Source organism: Odontesthes bonariensis, chromosome 21 (genome assembly GCF_027942865.1).
Source record: "Odontesthes bonariensis isolate fOdoBon6 chromosome 21, fOdoBon6.hap1, whole genome shotgun sequence".
NCBI classification, from domain to species: Eukaryota; Metazoa; Chordata; class Actinopteri; order Atheriniformes; family Atherinopsidae; genus Odontesthes; species Odontesthes bonariensis.
Window position 1 is genome coordinate 1,289,716 of NC_134526.1, and position 22,403 is coordinate 1,312,118.

At 44.3% G+C, this 22,403-nt stretch overlaps 1 protein-coding gene across 3 annotated transcripts in view; it reads right to left on the reverse strand.

The window, feature by feature from the left end:
• Positions 1 to 21,715, reverse strand: part of med15 (mediator complex subunit 15) — a 31,846-nt gene extending 10,131 nt beyond the window's left edge. Inside the window, exons 1-9 of one of the 3 annotated variants that reach the window (XM_075453691.1) lie at positions 21,562 to 21,715; positions 17,054 to 17,147; positions 16,889 to 16,940; positions 10,851 to 10,874; positions 10,562 to 10,726; positions 10,128 to 10,402; positions 8,449 to 8,955; positions 8,280 to 8,357; positions 6,745 to 6,870 (exon numbers count right to left, since the gene is read on the reverse strand). In XM_075453691.1, coding sequence (XP_075309806.1) covers positions 6,745 to 6,870; positions 8,280 to 8,357; positions 8,449 to 8,955; positions 10,128 to 10,402; positions 10,562 to 10,726; positions 10,851 to 10,874; positions 16,889 to 16,940; positions 17,054 to 17,147; positions 21,562 to 21,629 — 1,389 coding nt within the window. In that variant the 5' untranslated portion in view covers positions 21,630 to 21,715. Of the gene's footprint in view, positions 1 to 6,744; positions 6,871 to 8,279; positions 8,361 to 8,448; positions 8,956 to 10,127; positions 10,403 to 10,561; positions 10,727 to 10,850; positions 10,875 to 16,888; positions 16,941 to 17,053; positions 17,148 to 21,561 lie in introns of all 3 variants that reach the window. The other 2 variants (XM_075453690.1, XM_075453692.1) reach the window with 2 other exon arrangements.
• Positions 21,716 to 22,403: the final 688 nt, after the last annotated feature.

The window sequence follows — 22,403 nt, forward strand, 5'->3', positions numbered from 1 at the left end:
TGTCTCTCTCTGGTTATTTGCAGTGTTTTCTCCTGGCGTTCGTGTCTCTCTGTGGTTATTTGCAGTGTTTTCTCCTGGCGTTCGTGTCTCTCTGTGGTTATTTGCAGTGTTTTCTCCTGGCGTTCGTGTCTCTTCGTGGTTATTTGCAGTGTTTTCTCCTGGCGTTCGTGTCTCTCTGTGGTTATTTGCCAGTGTTTTCTCCTGGCGTTCGTGTCTCTTTGTGGTTATTTGCAGTGTTTTCTCCTGGCGTTCGTGTCTCTTTGTGGTTATTTGCAGTGTTTTCTCCTGGCGTTCGTGTCTCTCTCTGGTTATTTGCAGTGTTTTTTCCTGGCGTTCGTGTCTCTCTGTGGTTATTTGCAGTGTTTTCTCCTGGCGTTCGTGTCTCTCTCTGGTTATTTGCAGTGTTTTCTCCTGGCGTTCGTGTCTCTCTCTGGTTATTTGCAGTGTTTTCTCCTGGCGTTCGTGTCTCTCTCTGGTTATTTGCAGTGTTTTCTCCTGGCGTTCGTGTCTCTCTGTGGTTATTTGCAGTGTTTCCTCCTGGCGTTCGTGTCTCTCTTGTGGTTATTTGCAGTGTTTTTTCCTGGCGTTCGTGTCTCTCTGGTTATTTGCAGTGTTTTCTCCTGGCGTTCGTGTCTCTCTGGTTATTTGCAGTGTTTTCTCCTGGCGTTCGTGTCTCTCTGGTTATTTGCAGTGTTTTCTCCTGGCGTTCGTGTCTCTCTCTGGTTATTTGCAGTGTTTTCTCCTGGCGTTCGTGTCTCTCTGTGGTTATTTGCAGTGTTTTCTCCTGGCGTTCGTGTCTCTCTGTGGTTATTTGCAGTGTTTTCTCCTGGCGTTCGTGTCTCTCTGTGTTATTTGCAGTGTTTTCTCCTGGCGTTCGTGTCTCTCTCTGGTTATTTGCAGTGTTTTCTCCTGGCGTTCGTGTCTCTCTCTGGTTATTTGCAGTGTTTTCTCCTGGCGTTCGTGTCTCTCTGTGGTTATTTGCAGTGTTTCCTCCTGGCGTTCGTGTCTCTTTGTGGTTATTTACAGTGTTTTCTCCTGGCGTTCGTGTCTCTCTGTGGTTATTTGCAGTGTTTTCTCCTGGCGTTCGTGTCTCTCTCTGGTTATTTGCAGTGTTTCCTCCTGGCGTTCGTGTCTCTCTGTGGTTATTTGCAGTGTTTTCTCCTGGCGTTCGTGTCTCTCTGGTTATTTGCAGTGTTTTCTCCTGGCGTTCGTGTCTCTCTCTGGTTATTTGCAGTGTTTCCTCCTGGCGTTCGTGTCTCTCTCTGGGTTATTTGCAGTGTTTTCTCCTGGCGTTCGTGTCTCTCTCTGGTTATTTGCAGTGTTTTCTCCTGGCGTTCGTGTCTCTCTTGGTTATTTGCAGTGTTTTCTCCTGGCGTTCGTGTCTCTCTGTGGTTATTTGCAGTGTTTTCTCCTGGCGTTCGTGTCTCTCTCTGGTTATTTGCAGTGTTTTCTCCTGGCGTTCGTGTCTCTCTCTGGTTATTTGCAGTGTTTTCTCCTGGCGTTCGTGTCTCTCTCTGGTTATTTGCAGTGTTTTCTCCTGGCGTTCGTGTCTCTCTCTGGTTATTTGCAGTGTTTTCCTCCTGGCGTTCGTGTCTCTCTGTGGTTATTTGCAGTGTTTTCTCCTGGCGTTCGTGTCTCTCTCTGGTTATTTGCAGTGTTTTCTCCTGGCGTTCGTGTCTCTCTCTGGTTATTTGCAGTGTTTTCTCCTGGCGTTCGTGTCTCTCTGTGGTTATTTGCAGTGTTTTCTCCTGGCGTTCGTGTCTCTCTCTGGTTATTTGCAGTGTTTCCTCCTGGCGTTCGTGTCTCTCTGGTTATTTGCAGTGTTTTCCTCCTGGCGTTCGTGTCTCTCTCTGGTTATTTGCAGTGTTTTCTCCTGGCGTTCGTGTCTCTCTCTGGTTATTTGCAGTGTTTCCTCCTGGCGTTCGTGTCTCTCTGTGGTTATTTGCAGTGTTTTCTCCTGGCGTTCGTGTCTCTCTCTGGTTATTTGCAGTGTTTTCTCCTGGCGTTCGTGTCTCTCTCTGGTTATTTGCAGTGTTTTCTCCTGGCGTTCGTGTCTCTCTGTGGTTATTTGCAGTGTTTTCTCCTGGCGTTCGTGTCTCTCTGTGGTTATTTGCAGTGTTTTCTCTGGCGTCGGTCTCTGTTTGGTTCCTGGCGTTCGTGTCTCTCTGTGGTTATTTGCAGTGTTTTCTCCTGGCGTTCGTGTCTCTCTGTGGTTATTTGCAGTGTTTTCTCCTGGCGTTCGTGTCTCTCTGTGGTTATTTGCAGTGTTTCGGTTTCTGGTTCCTGGCGTTCGTGTCTCTCTGTGGTTATTTGCAGTGTTTTCTCCTGGCGTTCGTGTCTCTCTTGGTTATTTGCAGTGTTTTCTCCTGGCGTTCGTGTCTCTTCTGTGTTATTTGCAGTGTTTTCTCCTGGCGTTCGTGTCTCTCTGTGGTTATTTGCAGTGTTTTCTCCTGGCGTTCGTGTCTCTCTGTGGTTATTTGCAGTGTTTTCTCCTGGCGTTCGTGTCTCTCTGTGGTTATTTGCAGTGTTTTCTCCTGGCGTTCGTGTCTCTCTGGGTTATTTGCAGTGTTTTCTCCTGGCGTTCGTGTCTCTCTCTGGTTATTTGCAGTGTTTTCTCCTGGCGTTCGTGTCTCTCTGGGTTATTTGCAGTGTTTTCTCCTGGCGTTCGTGTCTCTCTCTGGTTATTTGCAGTGTTTTCTCCTGGCGTTCGTGTCTCTCTGTGGTTATTTGCAGTGTTTTCTCCTGGCGTTCGTGTCTCTCTGTGGTTATTTGCAGTGTTTTCTCCTGGCGTTCGTGTCTCTCTCTGGTTATTTGCAGTGTTTTCTCCTGGCGTTCGTGTCTCTCTCTGGTTATTTGCAGTGTTTTCTCCTGGCGTTCGTGTCTCTCTGTGGTTATTTGCAGTGTTTTCTCCTGGCGTTCGTGTCTCTCTGTGGTTATTTGCAGTGTTTTCTCCTGGCGTTCGTGTCTCTCTGTGGTTATTTGCAGTGTTTTCTCCTGGCGTTCGTGTCTCTCTGTGGTTATTTGCAGTGTTTTCTCCTGGCGTTCGTGTCTCTCTGTGGTTATTTGCAGTGTTTTCTCCTGGCGTTCGTGTCTCTCTCTGGTTATTTGCAGTGTTTTCTCCTGGCGTTCGTGTCTCTCTGTGGTTATTTGCAGTGTTTTCTCCTGGCGTTCGTGTCTCTCTGTGGTTATTTGCAGTGTTTTCTCCTGGCGTTCGTGTCTCTCTGTGGTTATTTGCAGTGTTTTCTCCTGGCGTTCGTGTCTCTCTCTGGTTATTTGCAGTGTTTTCTCCTGGCGTTCGTGTCTCTCTGTGGTTATTTGCAGTGTTTTCTCCTGGCGTTCGTGTCTCTCTGTGGTTATTTGCAGTGTTTTCTCCTGGCGTTCGTGTCTCTCTGTGGTTATTTGCAGTGTTTTCTCCTGGCGTTCGTGTCTCTCTCTGGTTATTTGCAGTGTTTTCTCCTGGCGTTCGCTGTCTCTCTGTGGTTATTTGCAGTGTTTTCTCCTGGCGTTCGTGTCTCTCTGTGGTTATTTGCAGTGTTTTCTCCTGGCGTTCGTGTCTCTCTCTGGTTATTTGCAGTGTTTTCTCCTGGCGTTCGTGTCTCTCTGTGGTTATTTGCAGTGTTTTCTCCTGGCGTTCGTGTCTCTCTGTGGTTATTTGCAGTGTTTTCTCCTGGCGTTCGTGTCTCTCTGTGGTTATTTGCAGTGTTTTCTCCTGGCGTTCGTGTCTCTCTGTGGTTATTTGCAGTGTTTTCTCCTGGCGTTCGTGTCTCTCTCTGGTTATTTGCAGTGTTTTCTCCTGGCGTTCGTGTCTCTCTCTGGTTATTTGCAGTGTTTTCTCCTGGCGTTCGTGTCTCTTCTGTGGTTATTTGCAGTGTTTTCTCCTGGCGTTCGTGTCTCTCTCTGGTTATTTGCAGTGTTTTCTCCTGGCGTTCGTGTCTCTTCTGTGGTTATTTGCAGTGTTTTCTCCTGGCGTTCGTGTCTCTCTGTGGTTATTTGCAGTGTTTTCTCCTGGCGTTCGTGTCTCTCTCTGGTTATTTGCAGTGTTTTCTCCTGGCGTTCGTGTCTCTCTTGTGGTTATTTGCAGTGTTTTCTCCTGGCGTTCGTGTCTCTCTTGGTTATTTGCAGTGTTTTCTCCTGGCGTTCGTGTCTCTCTCTGGTTATTTGCAGTGTTTTCTCCTGGCGTTCGTGTCTCTCTGTGGTTATTTGCAGTGTTTTCTCCTGGCGTTCGTGTCTCTCTGTGGTTATTTGCAGTGTTTTCTCCTGGCGTTCGTGTCTCTCTCTGGTTATTTGCAGTGTTTTCTCCTGGCGTTCGTGTCTCTCTGTGGTTATTTGCAGTGTTTTCTCCTGGCGTTCGTGTCTCTCTGTGTTATTTGCAGTGTTTTCTCCTGGCGTTCGTGTCTCTCTCTGGTTATTTGCAGTGTTTTCTCCTGGCGTTCGTGTCTCTCTGTGGTTATTTGCAGTGTTTTCTCCTGGCGTTCGTGTCTCTTGTGGTTATTTGCAGTGTTTTCTCCTGGCGTTCGTGTCTCTCTCTGGTTATTTGCAGTGTTTTCTCCTGGCGTTCGTGTCTCTCTGGGTTATTTGCAGTGTTTTCTCCTGGCGTTCGTGTCTCTCTGTGGTTATTTGCAGTGTTTTCTCCTGGCGTTCGTGTCTCTCTGGTTATTTGCAGTGTTTTCTCCTGGCGTTCGTGTCTCTCTCTGGTTATTTGCAGTGTTTTCTTCCTGGCGTTCGTGTCTCTCTGTGGTTATTTGCAGTGTTTTTCTCCTGGCGTTCGTGTCTCTCTGGTTATTTGCAGTGTTTTCTCCTGGCGTTCGTGTCTCTCTCTGGTTATTTGCAGTGTTTTTCTCCTGGCGTTCGTGTCTCTCTGTGGTTATTTGCAGTGTTTTCTCCTGGCGTTCGTGTCTCTCTGTGGTTATTTGCAGTGTTTTCTCCTGGCGTTCGTGTCTCTCTGTGGTTATTTGCAGTGTTTTCTCCTGGCGTTCGTGTCTCTCTGTGGTTATTTGCAGTGTTTTTCTCCTGGCGTTCGTGTCTCTCTGTGGTTATTTGCAGTGTTTTCTCCTGGCGTTCGTGTCTCTCTGTGGTTATTTGCAGTGTTTTCTCCTGGCGTTCGTGTCTCTCTCTGGTTATTTGCAGTGTTTTCTCCTGGCGTTCGTGTCTCTCTGTGGTTATTTGCAGTGTTTTCTCCTGGCGTTCGTGTCTCTCTGTGGTTATTTGCAGTGTTTTCTCCTGGCGTTCGTGTCTCTCTGTGGTTATTTGCAGTGTTTTCTCCTGGCGTTCGTGTCTCTCTGTGGTTATTTGCAGTGTTTTCTCCTGGCGTTCGTGTCTCTCTGTGGTTATTTGCAGTGTTTTCTCCTGGCGTTCGTGTCTCTCTGTGGTTATTTGCAGTGTTTTCTCCTGGCGTTCGTGTCTCTCTCTGGTTATTTGCAGTGTTTTCTCCTGGCGTTCGTGTCTCTCTGTGGTTATTTGCAGTGTTTTCTCCTGGCGTTCGTGTCTCTTTGTGGTTATTTGCAGTGTTTTCTCCTGGCGTTCGTGTCTCTCTGTGGTTATTTGCAGTGTTTTCTCCTGGCGTTCGTGTCTCTCTGTGGTTATTTGCAGTGTTTTCTCCTGGCGTTCGTGTCTCTCTGTGGTTATTTGCAGTGTTTTCTCCTGGCGTTCGTGTCTCTCTGTGGTTATTTGCAGTGTTTTCTCCTGGCGTTCCTGTCTCTCTGTGGTTATTTGCAGTGTTTTCTCCTGGCGTTCGTGTCTCTTTGTGGTTATTTGCAGTGTTTTCTCCTGGCGTTCGTGTCTCTCTCTGGTTATTTGCAGTGTTTTTTCCTGGCGTTCGTGTCTCTCTGTGGTTATTTGCAGTGTTTTCTCCTGGCGTTCGTGTCTCTCTGTGGTTATTTGCAGTGTTTTCTCCTGGCGTTCGTGTCTCTCTGTGGTTATTTGCAGTGTTTTCTCCTGGCGTTCGTGTCTCTCTGTGGTTATTTGCAGTGTTTGGTTATTTGCAGTGTTTTCTCCTGGTGTTCGTGTCTCTCTGGTTATTTGCAGTGTTTTCTCCTGGCGTTCGTGTCTCTCTCTGGTTATTTGCAGTGTTTTCTCCTGGTGTTCGTGTCTCTCTGGTTATTTGCAGTGTTTTCTCCTGGCGTTCGTGTCTCTCTGTGGTTATTTGCAGTGTTTTCTCCTGGCGTTCGTGTCTCTCTGTGGTTATTTGCAGTGTTTTCTCCTGGCGTTCGTGTCTCTCTGTGGTTATTTGCAGTGTTTGGTTATTTGCAGTGTTTTCTCCTGGTGTTCGTGTCTCTCTGTGGTTATTTGCAGTGTTTTCTCCTGGTGTTCGTGTCTCTCTGTGGTTATTTGCAGTGTTTTCTCCTGGTGTTCGTGTCTCTCTGTGGTTATTTGCAGTGTTTTCTCCTGGTGTTCGTGTCTCTCTGGTTATTTGCAGTGTTTTCTCCTGGTGTTCGTGTCTCTCTGTGGTTATTTGCAGTGTTTTCTCCTGGCGTTCGTGTCTCTTTGTGGTTATTTGCAGTGTTTTCTCGTGGCGTTCGTGTCTCTTTGCAGTGTTTTCTCCTGGCGTTCGTGTCTTTGTGGTTATTTGCAGTGTTTTCTCCTGGCGTTCGTGTCTCAGAAGCTGTTACTGCATCTTTTTGGGTTCACATTTTATCTGTTTTTTGTCACACCATTTCAGTTTTCCACCTTCTGGAATCTTTGTAGAAAACAGTAAAAAAAAAAAGAACATTTCGCAGAGACGTGTGATCAGAGTAGGACGAGTACCTGCGGTGTCATCGTTTGTCCGGCGGGCATAGAAACAGCGGCGGTGACGTTCTGAGGAGGCATGGACGGGTTCAGAGGAGCTCGAGGCAGCCGGGCCAGATTCTGCTGCATCCCGGGACGGACCAGCTGCCAGGAACACACAGCAGAGACATGGGAGGACAGGTTAGTAGAGAGGACGCCATGAGACACGGCCGACATGCATCCAGACGTGAGACGAAACACACGTCAGGACACTTAAGGCGAGACGCTACAGGTGAATAGGGTAATATTTTAAAATAATAGATATCACCATGAAACTTCCTCAGTTGATTACTTATACAAGTATGAAAAAATAATGTATTACAAGTTTTAGAAATGTGTATGTTTAATTATGCAAATTAGGCATTATCTCATTAATTAAAATTCTTTTTTCATTTTGTTTACACACAAAATGAAAAGAAAATTACAGAGGGATTTCAGGATATCTGCTTTCATTTCCTAGGAAATCAAAATATACTGTCCATAGCCTAAAAAACATCAATTTTTGCCATATTTTTTATTATAATGTCACATAAATCAGGCCAGGAATGATTTATCAACAAATCCTTCTGTAAATATCTTCAGAATACTGCTAAGTGTATAACTGGAAGGTTTGGTGTTAGTAGGTGCTCCATAGGCTGAGATATTGATGCTGGAAAAATACAAAAAACTGATTTTGAGAAAACGGCATTTAAAGATTTAAATAGGGGGAATTCATTTTGGTAAATTTGGGCGAAACGTACTGCTGCGATTAAACAAAATGTGATGAAATAACACATATTGAAGGAGTAGACCAAAATCAAAAAATTGACCACTGCATGAAAAATCCCTGTTTTTGCCCGCCGTGTCTCGCCTTAACGGGGAATAACTGATCTGAGTCAGAGGCTGAAGAGGTGGAAGTGTTGGTGTTCTGAAGGTTGCATGACAGAGCGGGTAATTTAAGAGGGTCTGGCCACCAGGGGGCGCTGCCGCGGTTCGCATAAGAGATGAAGAGACAGAAGATGGTGAGAAGCTGGATAACGTGGATGAAACTTATGTATCCACAAAGTTATTACTCTGTGTCGGTTTATCTGCCGTTTGTGGTTCAGTGTGCGTCCAGAGAAACGTAAGTTTTTTGTTTGTTTATTTATAAGTCTGCTAGTTGAGTATTTTCAGCAGTGTTAGCTATCTTCGCTAATGGTTTAAAAGTAATTTATGTTATGCTATCTGAACGTCACTGACCATTTTCTTGTTTCCAGTTAGATATCTGATATAGTATCTCATGCATATTATCTCTGAGTATGATGTTTATATCTTCATGCTAATTGCATTGTTATTTGGATTGTGTGCTATGGTTAAACATATTGTGAGCTGTTTATTGATAGCTAATCTAGCTAGTCTTGGGGGAACTTATAGACTGTGTCCTGACAGACGCCCACTTCGCGATTACAAAACAGAGAAGCCAGTCTACAATCGTGAATTATTAATAAGCCTCCACAACAGTTGGGGTTCGGTGTTGTGCGATGTGGTTATCTCACCTGTCCGGGACCGGCGGCGGCTGCTGCGTTGAGCTGCGCCTGAGCGGCGGCCTGCTGCTGCTGCAGGTTCGCTCGGGCCTGCTGTGATGCACACAGACAGAAGGGTGAGGAAGGCTACTGTAACAGAGCCGGTGTGACCCCAGCGGGTCAGAACAGGCCGCAGGCTCACCTGAAACGCCTGCATCTTCAGCTGCTGCTGCTGCTGCTGGCTCAGAGAGTTGATGGGAACGTGTTGAGCTGATGCCATCTGAGGCACCATGCCGGGCTGCTGCTGGGAGTGTGAAGCCATCTGACCCGGCTGAGGCTGCGCCTGGACCTGCTGCTGCACCATGTGCTGGATGGACTGAGCCTGCGCCTGAGCCTGAGCCTGAGCTTGAGCTTGAGCTTGAGCCTGGGCTTGAGCTTGAGCCTGAGCCTGCGCCTGGGCTTGAGCCTGCGCCTGGGCCTGGGCTTGCGCCTGAGCCTGCGCCTGGGCCTGAGCTTGAGCCTTAGCCTGCGCCTGGGCCTGAGCTTGAGCCTGAGCCTGAGCCTGCGCCTGGGCCTGAGCTTGAGCCTGGGCCTGCGCCTGAGCCTGCGCCTGAGCCTGCGCCTGGGCCTGAGCTTGGGCCTGCGCCTGGGCGTGCTGCTGCTGTAGCTGCAGCATCTGCTGCTGCTGCTGTAACATCGTCTGGTGCATCTGCAGACATAAAAACAGAACCGACACCGACCCATGGTGAGCCTGCAGCACATGAAGCTGCAGGACATGAGGCTGCAGGACATGAAGCTGCAGGACATGAGGCTGCAGGATATGAAGCTGCAGGACATGAGGCTGCAGGACATGAAGCTGCAGGACATGTAGCTGCAGGACATGAGGCTGCAGGACATGAAGCTGCAGGACATGTGGCTGCGGAACATGTAGCTGCAGGACATGAGGCTGCAGGACATGAAGCTGCAGGATATGAAGCTGCAGGACATGTAGCTGCAGGACATGTAGCTGCAGGACATGTAGCTGCAGGATATGAAGCTGCAGGACATGTGGCTGCGGAACATGTAGCTGCAGGACATGTAGCTGCAGGACATGTAGCTGCAGGACATGTAGCTGCAGGACATGAGGCTGCAGGACATGTAGCTGCAGGACATGTAGCTGCAGGACATGTAGCTGCAGGACATGAGGCTGCAGGACATGTAGCTGCAGGACATGTAGCTGCAGGACATGAGGCTGCAGGACATGTAGCTGCAGGACATGAGGCTGCAGGACATGTAGCTGCAGGACATGAGGCTGCAGGACATGTAGCTGCAGGACATGAAGCTGCAGGACATGAGGCTGCAGGACATGAAGCTGCAGGACACGTGGCTGCAGGACACGTGGCTGCAGGACACGAAGCTGCAGGACATGAAGCTGCAGGACACGAAGCTGCAGGACATGAAGCTGCAGGACATGAAGCTGCAGGACATGTAGCTGCAGGACATGTGGCTGCAGGACATGAAGCTGCAGGACATGTGGCTGCAGGACATGTAGCTGCAGGACATGAAGCTGCAGGACATGAAGCTGCAGGACATGAGGCTGCAGGACATGAGGCTGCAGGACATGTGGCTGCAGGACATGTAGCTGCAGGACATGTGGCTGCAGGACATGAGGCTGCAGGACATGTAGCTGCAGGACATGAGGCTGCAGGACATGTAGCTGCAGGACATGTGGCTGCAGGACATGAGGCTGCAGGACATGAGGCTGCAGGACATGTAGCTGCAGGATATGAGGCTGCAGGACATGAAGCTGCAGTTTCATTGAAGCTGACATCTTGAAGCTTCATCACAAACAGCTTCCTGCTCGTCTGTCAGACGTCAGATCTGTCCTGTGTTCCTGGGTACCTGGTTCTGCTGCTGCTGGTTCTGGGCCTGCTGCTGCTGCTGGTTCTGATGCTGCTGCTGCAGCTGCTGGTTCTGGTGGTGCTGCTGCTGCTGTTGTTGCTGCTGCTGTTGCTGCTGCTGCTGCTGCTGCTGCTGCTGCAGCTGCTGCGCCCTCAGCTGCTGCTGGAACTGCTGCTGGATGGCGGCGTTCTGCTGCTGCTGCTGCTGCTGCTGGAACTGCTGGAACTGCTGCGCCTGCACCATCTGCTGCATGGGCATCTGACCCGGACCCCCCACTGTGGAGAGAGCAGGAGGTGAGGGGCCCGCCGGGCTCAGAGGCCGTCTGAACAGAGCCCCGGAGGCTCAAACACAACGTGCCAAAGCAGAGGCGGAAAACGAGACGCCGTTTACACGCAGCCTGCAGCAAACACGCCACACCGAGGAAACACACTCACTGGCTTGTGGGTTTCCAGCCACCCCTGCCATGGCATGCTGGCCTATCTGCATCTGCCCCATGGCCCCCATGCCAACCACCGGAGCGCCAGCGGGGCGGGGCCCCATGCCAATGCCGCCGGGGCCCCCTCCAACCCCTGTCAGGTTAGTCAGGGCATTCATGGCATCTAGCAGAAGGGTAGACAACAGACAACGTTACGCAGCTCCAACATGCACAGTGGAAATCCCGACCGCCACGAGAGGACAGAACGCAGCAGAGGAACCCCAACAGGGGGAAGAAAGGCCGCTTACCTGGACCTCCGAGGGTCTTCTTATCTGCAGGAGACACAATCACTCTGATTAGTTTCACACCATCACACACAGGCTGTGTTCCAAACCGCATACTACTCATACTACCCCTACTAACTAACTTTTTTTAAGTTCCCGGATGCATACTAGATTCTCCGAAATGTTGGGTATGCATCATGAGGTTACTACTCATACTCAAACTACCCAAGATGCAACGTAACGTGACGTCGCCGATCGTCATTTCCTGTCAAAACGGTAGTTTCAAGCTAGCTACAACGAGGGTAGGTTCACTTCCTGTTTTCAAAACAAAAGCACCAATTGTATGGTAATGGCTTTCCTTATGATAAAAGGCAACGGGTATTTTATTTTGTGAAAATAACAGGAAGTGCGTTGCTCACTGCGGCTAGCTTTAGTAGCGCCGAATTCGTGGGAACAAAATTGTAAATAGCCGGTATTTTGTCAGGTTTTCAACACGTTGGGGATCTAAACGACTACTTTCTCACCTGAAAATGTTTCAAATGTTGCTAAAGTTTACAGAGTTTAGAGCTTAAGAGAAATCAGCTTCAGGCCGGCTGATTTCGGCTCGGGCAGGAGCCAAATGCATTGTGGGTAAACGCTCTGCATACTGTCTGATCGATGAGTATGCAGTATGTAGTATGTAGTATGGAGTATGTAGTATGTAGTATGCAGTATGTAGTATGCAGTATGTAGTATGCAGTATGCAATATGTAGTATGCAGTATGCAGTATGTAGTATGTAGTATGTAGTATGCAGTATGTAGTATGCAGTATGTAGTATGTAATATGTAGTATGCAGTATGTAGTATGCAGTATGCAGTATGTAGTATGCAGTATGCAGTATGCAGTATGTAGTATGTAGTATGTAGTATGCAGTATGTAGTATGTAGTATGCAGTATGCAGTATGTAGTATGTAGTATGTAGTATGGAGTATGTAGTATGTAGTATGTGGTATGTAGTATGTAGTATGTAGTATGCAGTATGTAGTATGCAGTATGTAGTATGCAGTATCTAATATGTAGTATGTAGTATGCAGTATGCAGTATGTAGTATGTAGTATGTAGTATGCAGTATGCAGTATGTAGTATGTAGTATGTAGTATGCAGTATGCAGTATGTAGTATGTAGTATGTAGTATGTAGTATGTGGTATGTAGTATGCGGTATGTAGTATGCGGTATGTAGTATGCGGTATGTGGTATGTAGTATGTGGTATGTAGTATGGAGTATGTTTGTATGTCTTATGCAGTATGTAGTATGTAGTATGCAGTATGTAGTATGCAGTATGCAGTATGCAGTATGTAGTATGCAGTATGTAGTATGCAGTATGTAGTATGTAGTATGCAGTATGTAGTATGCAGTATGTAGTATGTAGTATGTAGTTTGCAGTATGTAGTATGTAATATGTAGTATGCAGTATGTAGTATGTAGTATGTAGTTTGCAGTATGTAGTATGTAATATGTAGTATGCAGTATGTAATATGTAGTATGCAGTATGTAGTATGTAGTATGTAGTATGCAGTATGTAGTATGTAATATGTAGTATGCAGTATGTAGTATGCAGTATGTAGTATGTAGTTTGCAGTATGTAGTATGTAATATGTAGTATGCAGTATGTAATATGTAGTATGCAGTATGTAATATGTAGTATGCGGTATGTAGTATGTAGTATGTAGTATGCAGTATGCAGTATGTAGTATGTAGTATGCAGTATGTAGTCTGCAGTATGTAGTATGTAGTATGTAGTATGTAGTATGCAGTATGTAGTATGTAGTATGCAGTATGTAGTATGTAGTTTGCAGTATGTAGTATGTAATATGTAGTATGCAGTATGTAATATGTAGTATGCAGTATGTAGTATGCAGTATGTAGTATGTAGTATGCAGTATGTAGTATGTAGTATGTAGTATGCAGTATGTAGTATGTAGTATGCAGTATGTAGTATGTAGTATGCAGTATGTAGTATGTAATATGTAGTATGCAGTATGTAGTATGTAGTATGTAGTATGCAGTATGTAATATGTAGTATGCAGTATGTAGTATGGAGTATGTGGTATGTAGTATGTAGTATGGAGTATGTGGTATGTAGTATGTGGTATGTAGTATGCAGTATGTGGTATGTAGTATGTGGTATGTAGTATGTGGTATGTAGTATGCGGTATGTGGTATGTAGTATGTAATATGTAGTATGTAGTATGCAGTATGTAGTATGCAGTATGCAGTATGTAGTATGTAGTATGTAGTATGCAGTATGTAGTATGTAGTATGCAGTATGTAGTATGCAGTATGCAGTATGTAGTATGCAGTATGTAGTATGCAGTATGTAGTATGCAGTATGTAGTATGCGGTTTTGAACACATCCACAGACTGCTGCATCATGATGGAGAAGACTCAATAACTCAGGTTCAGACATCGGGCCTCATTTAACAACCATCCGTACGCACGGATTTGTTCTTAAGTCGTGCGTACGAGAGATTTAAAGGAACATTCTCCAATCTTTTACATTTTCTTTCAGGTACGAACAGAATTTACGAGTGATCCAGACCTGTCGTAGGAGTCCCGTAAATTATATTACTTTGAAGCAATCGTAAATAAATATATACATTATGCCCCATTGGACACTCTTGGAAGAGAGCGTGTGTTCCGAGACCGTGTAGATGCAGAAGGTTGGTGATCTGGCCCTGGTCATAGATGGCTGTTCCATCTCTCCATCACCAGAGGAACCTGGGTGTCATCCTGGACTCCACCCTTTCATTTCGGTCTCACATCAAGAGTATCACTAAATCTGCCTTTTTTCACCTCAGAAACATCTCAAGACTCCGGCCCTCATTATCCGACTCAGTAACAGAGACCCTCACCCACTCATCTCCGTATCACTGCCTGCTGCCGCCTGCCGACAGCCGCGCCTGTTACGGTGTTTGCTGCTCGGAAGCAGGGGACCGCTCGCTCTGCACAGCAGGTACACAAAAGGAAAGGAAACAAAAGAAGGGAAAAGAAAAGAAACAAAAGAAAGCAAAGAGAAAGAAAGGAAACAGAAGGAAAGGAAACGAAACGAAAGGAAGGAAGGAAAGAGAAGGAAACAAAAGGAAAGGAAAGGAAAGGAAAGGAAAGGAAAGGAAAGGAAAGGAAAGGAAAGGAAAGGAAAGGAAAGGAAAGGAAAGGAAAGGAAAGACGCCTGCCGACAGCCGCGCCTGTTACGGTGTTTCCTGCTCGGTCTGAACATAATAATATTAATATTATTTATTCAATTATTTAAAAAATGTATTAAATAATAAATAACTAATAAATAATTTATTATTTAATAAATTAAATTCGTAGCACTGCCTGCTGTGCAGACCGAGCAGCAAACAGCGTAACAGGCGCGGCTGTCGGCAGGCGGCAGCAGGCAGTGATACGAAGGGAGAGAAAATAGGGCCAAGAGATTGTGAGGTCTGACTTTTTCCTGGAGAACCATTTTGTGATGTAAATGTATTACTCTTTAGCCTCGTTTCCACTATGCAGAACGGTACGGGTCGGTTCAGAACGGTACGGGTCGGGTCTCTTTGGGGTCAGATTGCGTTCCCACTGTACAAAGGGGACCCTCAGGGGTGGGCGGAGCCGAAGCGTAAACAGCAAATAACAGCAAACATCCATAATGTGGAACCAGCTCCCAGCTTCTTCAGCTTAACGCCACACCGGCTCGCGGTCCGGGTGAAACCACTCTCTGACATTTCTGCTCAATCAGCTGGAAAACTTTTTGGTTTGGCCCAGCGCCATCGAGCTGCCGCTGCTCAGCCTCCTCACCGACACCGGAGAGCAGAGCCTGGAACCGGTCCTGTGGGCTGGGTACCCCAAGCAGAAGGGCTACAGACATGGGAACCATGGGTACCATGGTAACGGGTTCCATGGGAACCATGGGTTCCATGGTGACGGGTTCCATGGGACCGGTACGCTTTGGTGGGAGTGGAAACACTGAGATAAGGGAACCGTTCTGAACCGACCCGTACCGGACTGCATAGTGGAAACGAGGCTTAGTGAACTGACCTCTTGTATCCCTCACGAGAAAACAATGTACAATCTAAAATAAATTTGAGGGAGTATGGGGTAATCTGATTGAGCATCTGAACATAGTTAATGGAAGGGCCAAAACCAGCCCAGAGAAACTATTTTATTTGGCTTTTCTTTTATATATGTATCTGTGTATTTTCACTGTGTACTTCTCTTCATGTGTTTTATTAAATTATATTATTTATTTACTTTTTTTTATGTTATGATCCTATTGTATTATAATTTGTATTTAAGTACATTTCTGTAGACATTTATACCAGTGATGGGAAGTGGGGGCTTGGGTTGAAAATATGTTCAGTTATTCAGATACTGGTCTTCAATACGGAAAAATCCAACAAACAGAATGTTTAAAAAAAAAAAACGGGTTCCATGATGACGGTACGCTTTGGTGGGAGTGGAAACACTGAGATAAGGGAACCGTTCTGAACTGACCCGTACCGGACTGCATAGTGGAAACGAGGCTTTTTGAACGCATATTGTTTTGAGAAGCAAAACGCTTTATTTTTTAAACCCCAGCCAACTAGCCGGACTACCTTCATCAACACCAAAACGAGGCTGGAACTCTGCTCACAGGACGCAGCAGGGGGTAAGAAGATGTTCAGAAATGATGTTGCTGATATGGGATGTTATACAGCTTCATGTCAGAAGAGGCGAACTGTCCCTTTAAGATCCATATGATGGAGGGCTTGTGCTAACGGGGAGATGTGGTGGCATTTCAGCAGAGCCGTGAACTGGCTGCTTTCTGCTGAGCTGCTGTAGCTCTGACGTCGTGCTATCGTGCTAAGCTAACTGGCGTTTACAGTGGAAACACTGTTCAGTGATGTTGTGCTATCGCGCTAAGCTAACTGGCGTTTACAGTGGAAACACTGTTCAGTGATGTTGTGCTATCGCGCTAAGCTAACTGGCGTTTACAGTGGAAACACTGTTCACTGATGTTGTGCTATCGCGCTAAGCTAACTGGCGTTTACAGTGGAAACACTGTTCAGTGATGTTGTGCTATCGCGCTAAGCTAACTGGAGTTTACAGTGGAAACACTGCTCAGTGATGTTGTGCTATCGTGCTAAGCTAACTGGCGTTTACAGTGGAAACACTGTTCAGTGATGTTGTGCTATCGTGCTAAGCTAACTGGCGTTTACAGTGGAAACACTGTTCACTGATGTTGTGCTATCGTGCTAAGCTAACTGGTGTTTACAGTGGAAACACTGTTCAGTGATGTTGTGCTATCGTGCTAAGCTAACTGGCGTTTACAGTGGAAACACTGTTCAGTGATGTTGTGCTATCGTGCTAAGCTAACTGGCGTTTACAGTGGAAACACTGTTCAGTGATGTTGTGCTATCGTGCTAAGCTAACTGGCGTTTACAGTGGAAACACTGTTCAGTGTTTTCTCTTTTCTTTGAAATGCTCCCAAACTTTAGACATTTTTCCTCAGATTTTTTGCTCCTCGTTGTTTCCTCCATCAGATCAGGCTGCTGCAAACGTGCGCACGTGGCTGTGCACGTTGTGTGACAGTAACAACTGTGTTGTTGCTTGTTTTTAAATTCATTTAAATGATTTTATTTGTTTCTCTTTATATTCTTTAATGCATTTTTAATGCTTCTTCCACTCCCTGCTGCCATGCTTTTACTTTATGTAAAGCACTTTGAACTGTTTGTACATGAAATGTGCTACAAATAAACTTGATTTTATTTGAATTTGCACCACCTTTGTGTTTCTTTATCTCAGTTTTCTCAGGTTGAATAAAAACCTGAGCTTCTCTAAACTCTGGATCAGAGGCAGATGTTGGACCTGCCTGGATCTGCGGTGTTTCCAGAGGAGATCTGCGTGTGCGATGGCCGACTCATCACCTGTAACCTAAAGCTGACGTGGACACAGCAGGATTCTTTCTCCCCCTTCAGACCTGATGATGGATGTCTGACCTGTCTCTGAGGCTCATCAGTTCAACTCAAAGATCTGAAACGGATGCCCATTGAATACTTACGGATGTCTCTGAAGTGGATGATCAGCCTGGCCACCAGAGATAAATACTCCTCCTGGAAACATAAAGACGGCGTCAGCATTTGTGACGGTTTCTGCTGCTTTAAAGTAAAAAAAGAAAAGCAAACAGTGTTTTCAGGCCTCACATCTCGCTGGCTGCAGTACTCACTCTGGTTTTGGCTTTGACATAAACGTGGTTCTCCATGTCGGTGCCCGACTTGTGTGTGGTGTTTACCGTTCCCGCCTTCCTCATCGCCTCCTCGCTGGAGACAAACACAACCATCGTTTCATTACGGCGCGACACGGCGGGCAAAAACTGGGATTTCATGCAGTGGTTCAATTTTTAGATTTACTTCAACATGTGTTATTTCAAAACATAAATTTTTGAAATAAAATGTTTATTTCATCACATTTTGTTTAATCGCGGCAGTGCGTTTCGCCCAAATTTACCAAAATGAATTCCCCCTATTTAAATCTTTAAATGCCGTTTTCTCAAAATCAGTTTTTTGTATTTTTCCAGTATCGATATCTCAGCCTATGGAGCACCTACTAACACCAAACTTACCAGTTATACACACAGCAGTATTCTGAAGATATTTACAGAAGGATTTGTTGATAAATCATTCCTGGCCTGATTTATGTGACAATATAATCAAAAAATATGGCGAAAATCGATGTTTTTAGGCTATGGGCAGTATATTTTGATTTCCTAGGAACTGAAAGCAGATATCCTGAAATCCCTCTGTAATTTTCTTTTCATTTTGTGTGTAAACAAAATGAAAAAAGAATTTTGCACCTGGCTTTATCATGTGTTCAGATCTAGCTTCCGGAAATATATGCAAATGTGCGCATATTTAATGAGATTTTTTTCTCATACTTGTATAAGTAATCAAAACTGAGGAAGTTTCATGGTGACACCTACGTGGTAGTGAGTAGAGGGTCCCTAAAGCCAAACCGAAGTGTCCCGAGGTCTTCATGTGGTCGGATAGAGAGTCCAGAATGAATTTAATCAAGCCAGTACCTGCTCTCAATCAGAGCCTCTTCCGTCAACAGGACGCTACCTCACGTGAGTCCGGAGTTGATTGCCGAGTGTGGAGTAACTCGCTCTGGAAAGTCACAATTTCGTTGCCGTTCTTTTTACAAACATAGTCCAGTATTTCTTTCGAAAGTGAAATGAAGTTGTATGCAACAGCAAAGCCTAGCTTACTAACAGGTTGGAATGTTGAAATGTCACGTGACGTGATGTCTCGCGTGAGATAGCCTCCTGTTGATGGAAGAGCTCTGATTGAGAGCAGGTACTGGCTTGATTAAATTCATTCTGGACTCTCTATCCGACCACATGAAGACCTCGGGACACTTCGGTTTGGCTTTAGGGACCCTCTACTCACTACCACGTAAGTGTTATGTTGTTTGGAGCTGTAGAAGAGGTGTAAAAATAGCGTTTTGTAGCGGTGACATCATATGCCCCTCTCACTTCCAGGCTAACGACTTTTGGCTAAAAACGGTCAAATCGAAATTCTCAAAACACATCCGAATGACATGATTTTGATGTCAACTCAACGTATGTACTCCCAACATCCCGTAAATTGATCTAAAGTGCATTTTACTCCGGATTATCCCTTTAAATACCTTCAAAGGTCACGTTAAACGTTTTCACACACAGAACCATCCATGTGAACCTCTTTGAGTTCTAACATCTCAGCCTCTGCAGGCCTCAGTCAGCAGGTTAAAGACTTTCAGCGGCCACATCAAAGCTTTTTACCACCTCAGAAACATCAGCAGAATTAAAGGTTTCCAGGAGAAACTCATCCATGCATTCATCTCCAGCAGACTCCATCACTGTAACGCTCTTTTAACTGGACTTCCCACAAAGAGCATTAAACATCTGCAGCTCATCCAGAACGCTGCTGCTGGAGTTTTAACCCGGACTAAGAGATCTGAACACATCACAGCAGCTTTAAAATCTTTACTCTGGCTTCCAGTCAGTCACAGAATAGATTTTAAAAGCCTGCTGATGGTTTACAATCTGTGATATGTTCAGAGAATATAAAGCCAGCAGAGCTCTTAGATCCAAGGACTCAGGTCAGCTGGTCCAGTCCAGAGTCCAGACTAAACATGGAGAAGCAGCATTTAGCTGTTATGCTGCTAACAAGTGGAACAAACTGCCAGTGGAGATTAAACTTTCACCAAATGGAGACATTTTTAAATCCAGGTTAAAAACATTTCTGTTCTCATGTGTCTATGCATGAAATCTGCACGCTATCTTTGAATTTATCTGGACTGTTGCTGGTTTTTAAATTCATTTAAATTATTTTAGTTGTTTCTCTTTATATTCTTTTATGTATTTTAATTATTTTATTTGTTTCTTTTTATATTCTTTTACTCATTTAAATTATTTTATTTGTTTCTTTTTATATTCTTTTAATTATTTTAATTCATTTATTTGTTTCTCTTTATATTCTTTTAATTATTTTATTTGTTTCTCTTTATATTTTTTTAATCATTTTAATTAATTTATTTGTTTCTCTTTTAATTCATTTATTTGTTTCTCTATATTCTTTTAATCATTTTAACAGTTTTTTGTTTCTCTTTATATTCTTTTAATCATTTTAATGATTTTATTTGTTTCTCTTTATATTATTTTATGTATTTTTAATGCTCCTTCCACTCCCTGCTGCAATGCTTTTATTTTATGTGAAGCATTTTGAATTGTTTGTACATGAAATGTGCTATATAAATAAATTTGATTTGATTTGATTTAAAGGTTAAAGGTCATGACAGCACAGTGAGAAACAGGCTGAACAGGTGTGGCTTGTGTGGAAGGGCTGCAGGAGAAAGCCTCTTCTCTCTAAAAAGAACATGGCAGCACAGCTTAGGTTTGCAAAGCTGCATCTGAACAAACCACAAGACTTCTGGAACAAAGTCCTTTGGACAGAGCAGACCAAAGTGGAGATGTTTGCTCAGAATGCACAGCAGCACGTTTGGAGGAAACCAAACACAGCATATCAGCACAAACACCTCACACCAGCTGTCAGGCACGGTGGTGGAGGGCTGATGATCTGGGCTGGTTCTGCAGCCACAGGACCTGGGCACACTGGAAAAAATCTAAATCTTACCAAGTATATTTGTCTCATTGAGTATCTCATTACACTTAATATCAGACACAACTGCCTAACAAGCACCATTTCAGCCAGATATAGGGACTTGTTTTAATACAATACATCTGGAATATCTTGTTAAATGAAAAAGTCTTGAAAACAAATTGTTTTGAGTCACATATCATATGAAACAAGCTTTTTTTTTTCATTTGAAGAGGTTTTTAAGCTAATTTCTAAATCACTTTTAACTCAAAAGTCCCAAATATCACATTTTATTTCAAGAAATCTGGACAAGCCGATTTTCACTAGTTCCATTGGCAGATTTTTTTGCTCATTTTAAGCAAAAAAGTCTTTTATTTGTTGTTTTTTTACTTATTTTTGGAGGGGCATTGTTAAAGTGTTCCAGAGTCGGACGTGAGGCCGTCTGTCCGACAGCTAAAGCTGGGCTGAAACTGGCTCATGCAGCATGGAAATATTTACAGTTTGAACAGAAAATATCACAAAAAAAAAAGATTAAAATATGAGCTGCAGTCCAAACATTCACATGTTTTCTGTTGGATCTATTTATCATGCTCCGCTGTCGTTCACATTAATCATTTCATTTCTTGGTTTCTCTGAGTCTTTTTCAGATTGTTTTTCACCCTTTCGGTTTCATTTTCCTTTTCTTTGAGTCATTCAGGGATTATTATGCTATTATATAAAAAAAAAAGCTGTTCATGCTGGTCAAAAACAATGTTCACAATGAATAAAAAGAGAATAAACTGGACATTTTACAGCCGTGAAACATCTTCATATTCATGATCAATGCATCATTTCAAATTATCATTAATTACTAACTGTTTACTTTCATTTTCAGATCAAAACATGTGTTATTACAGCCAAATACTAGTTAGATGCTTCTGTAAATAATTCATGGGTAAGTTAAGGACTGAAACCAGTTCATTAGAGTTAGTTTTCACGGGTTACTGATGAGAACATTAACAATTAGAGACATAAGTGTCCACAAAATGAAACCTAGTTTTATGCATGCCGAATTATACATAAGAGTAACAATTAATTAATGAGGTTAAGACCGATCAAAATCAAATGACACAAAGGTGGCATCAAGGTAAATCACAGTAAAATAGTGGAAATTTAACGTTGAATACAGTCTGATTCAGTTCGGACCTGCAGCTGTTTTTACTCAGTGGCAGAAACGTGATAAACTGTAAGATGTTACAACCATGTTGTAAAACTAACGCGACTCAAGATTAAGTGTTGTTTAAAGTTTGAGCATCTGATGATGCTAATATATAAACTAAAAAAAAACCGGAATAATTGTGATTCTCCACAGTTTATCTGAGCCGAGTTGGAGAATGAATCCGGACCTTTCCGAAAATACCTTCCACCAATACTCGTCCGCTCACGCTGCCTTTTGGACGCGTCACTTTTCTTTAATTTGACATTTTTTAAAGGCGGTTAGGAGCAACGCTCCTCCCGGTCCGACTGGAAAGCTAGCGTTAGCCAAGCTAAGCTAACGCTAGCTTTCTGTGTCCGTTAGCTGAACTAAATCCGCGACAATACAAACACAGTTTCTCACATCTGAGCCACGACTTTCTGTCGGAACTGCGGGCTCCTCCAGTCGCTGTCCGCTCCGGGGACCTCCATGGCGGGATTTATTTATTTATGTCCACAGATGTTCAGATGAAAGAGTTGATCAAATGTTTTCTCTCGGCTCTTCCTTCTTCCGCTCTGAGGATAATGGCGGCTGCTGTTGTTGGCGTTAACAGACGCTGCCGCCCCCTGCTGGACCGAATGTGGAACTGCAGCCGACCGGCAGAACCGGTGTTCTGTCGATTTCTGCTACTTCGTCGAGAAATGCTGCCGCCGCAAAAACCGATAGGCGTGTCTATCGGTTCAAGCTACCCTATCAAAAAATGCTACTTTATGGTTTTCTACCTCTGTATATAACATAGTCATAAAGTAAGTGTTTTTGTCTCTCATGTGTGTAATTATAAAAAGTGTAATGAAATTGATTTATTTAAGAGGGTAGCATATTTTGATAATCCAATAACACGCTGTCAAATAATGCTCCCCCTTCTGAATGCATTCATGACAATGATGGAGCAGAGTCACCTAAAATAAAGACAGTAGTGTCCCTCAGGTACTTGTGAACTGTAGTTCAGTTTTCTTCCATTCCTAAAAACAGCATCGCTGTTATTAATTAATGTTTTTATAAAGAAGAGAAAAATTGCGTCTTTATTGAGAGAGAAAAGCCGCTGCCTCGTGGATAACATAACTTTCATAGGCGCCTTCCACTTATTCAACATGCTCAAATATGCGTCATGTTTCAGACACCCCATTTGTGCATGCTAAGCTAACTGCTTGTTAATACGATAAGTGTTTTATTACTTTGCATGTCTTTCAAAAGAGAAAATAATC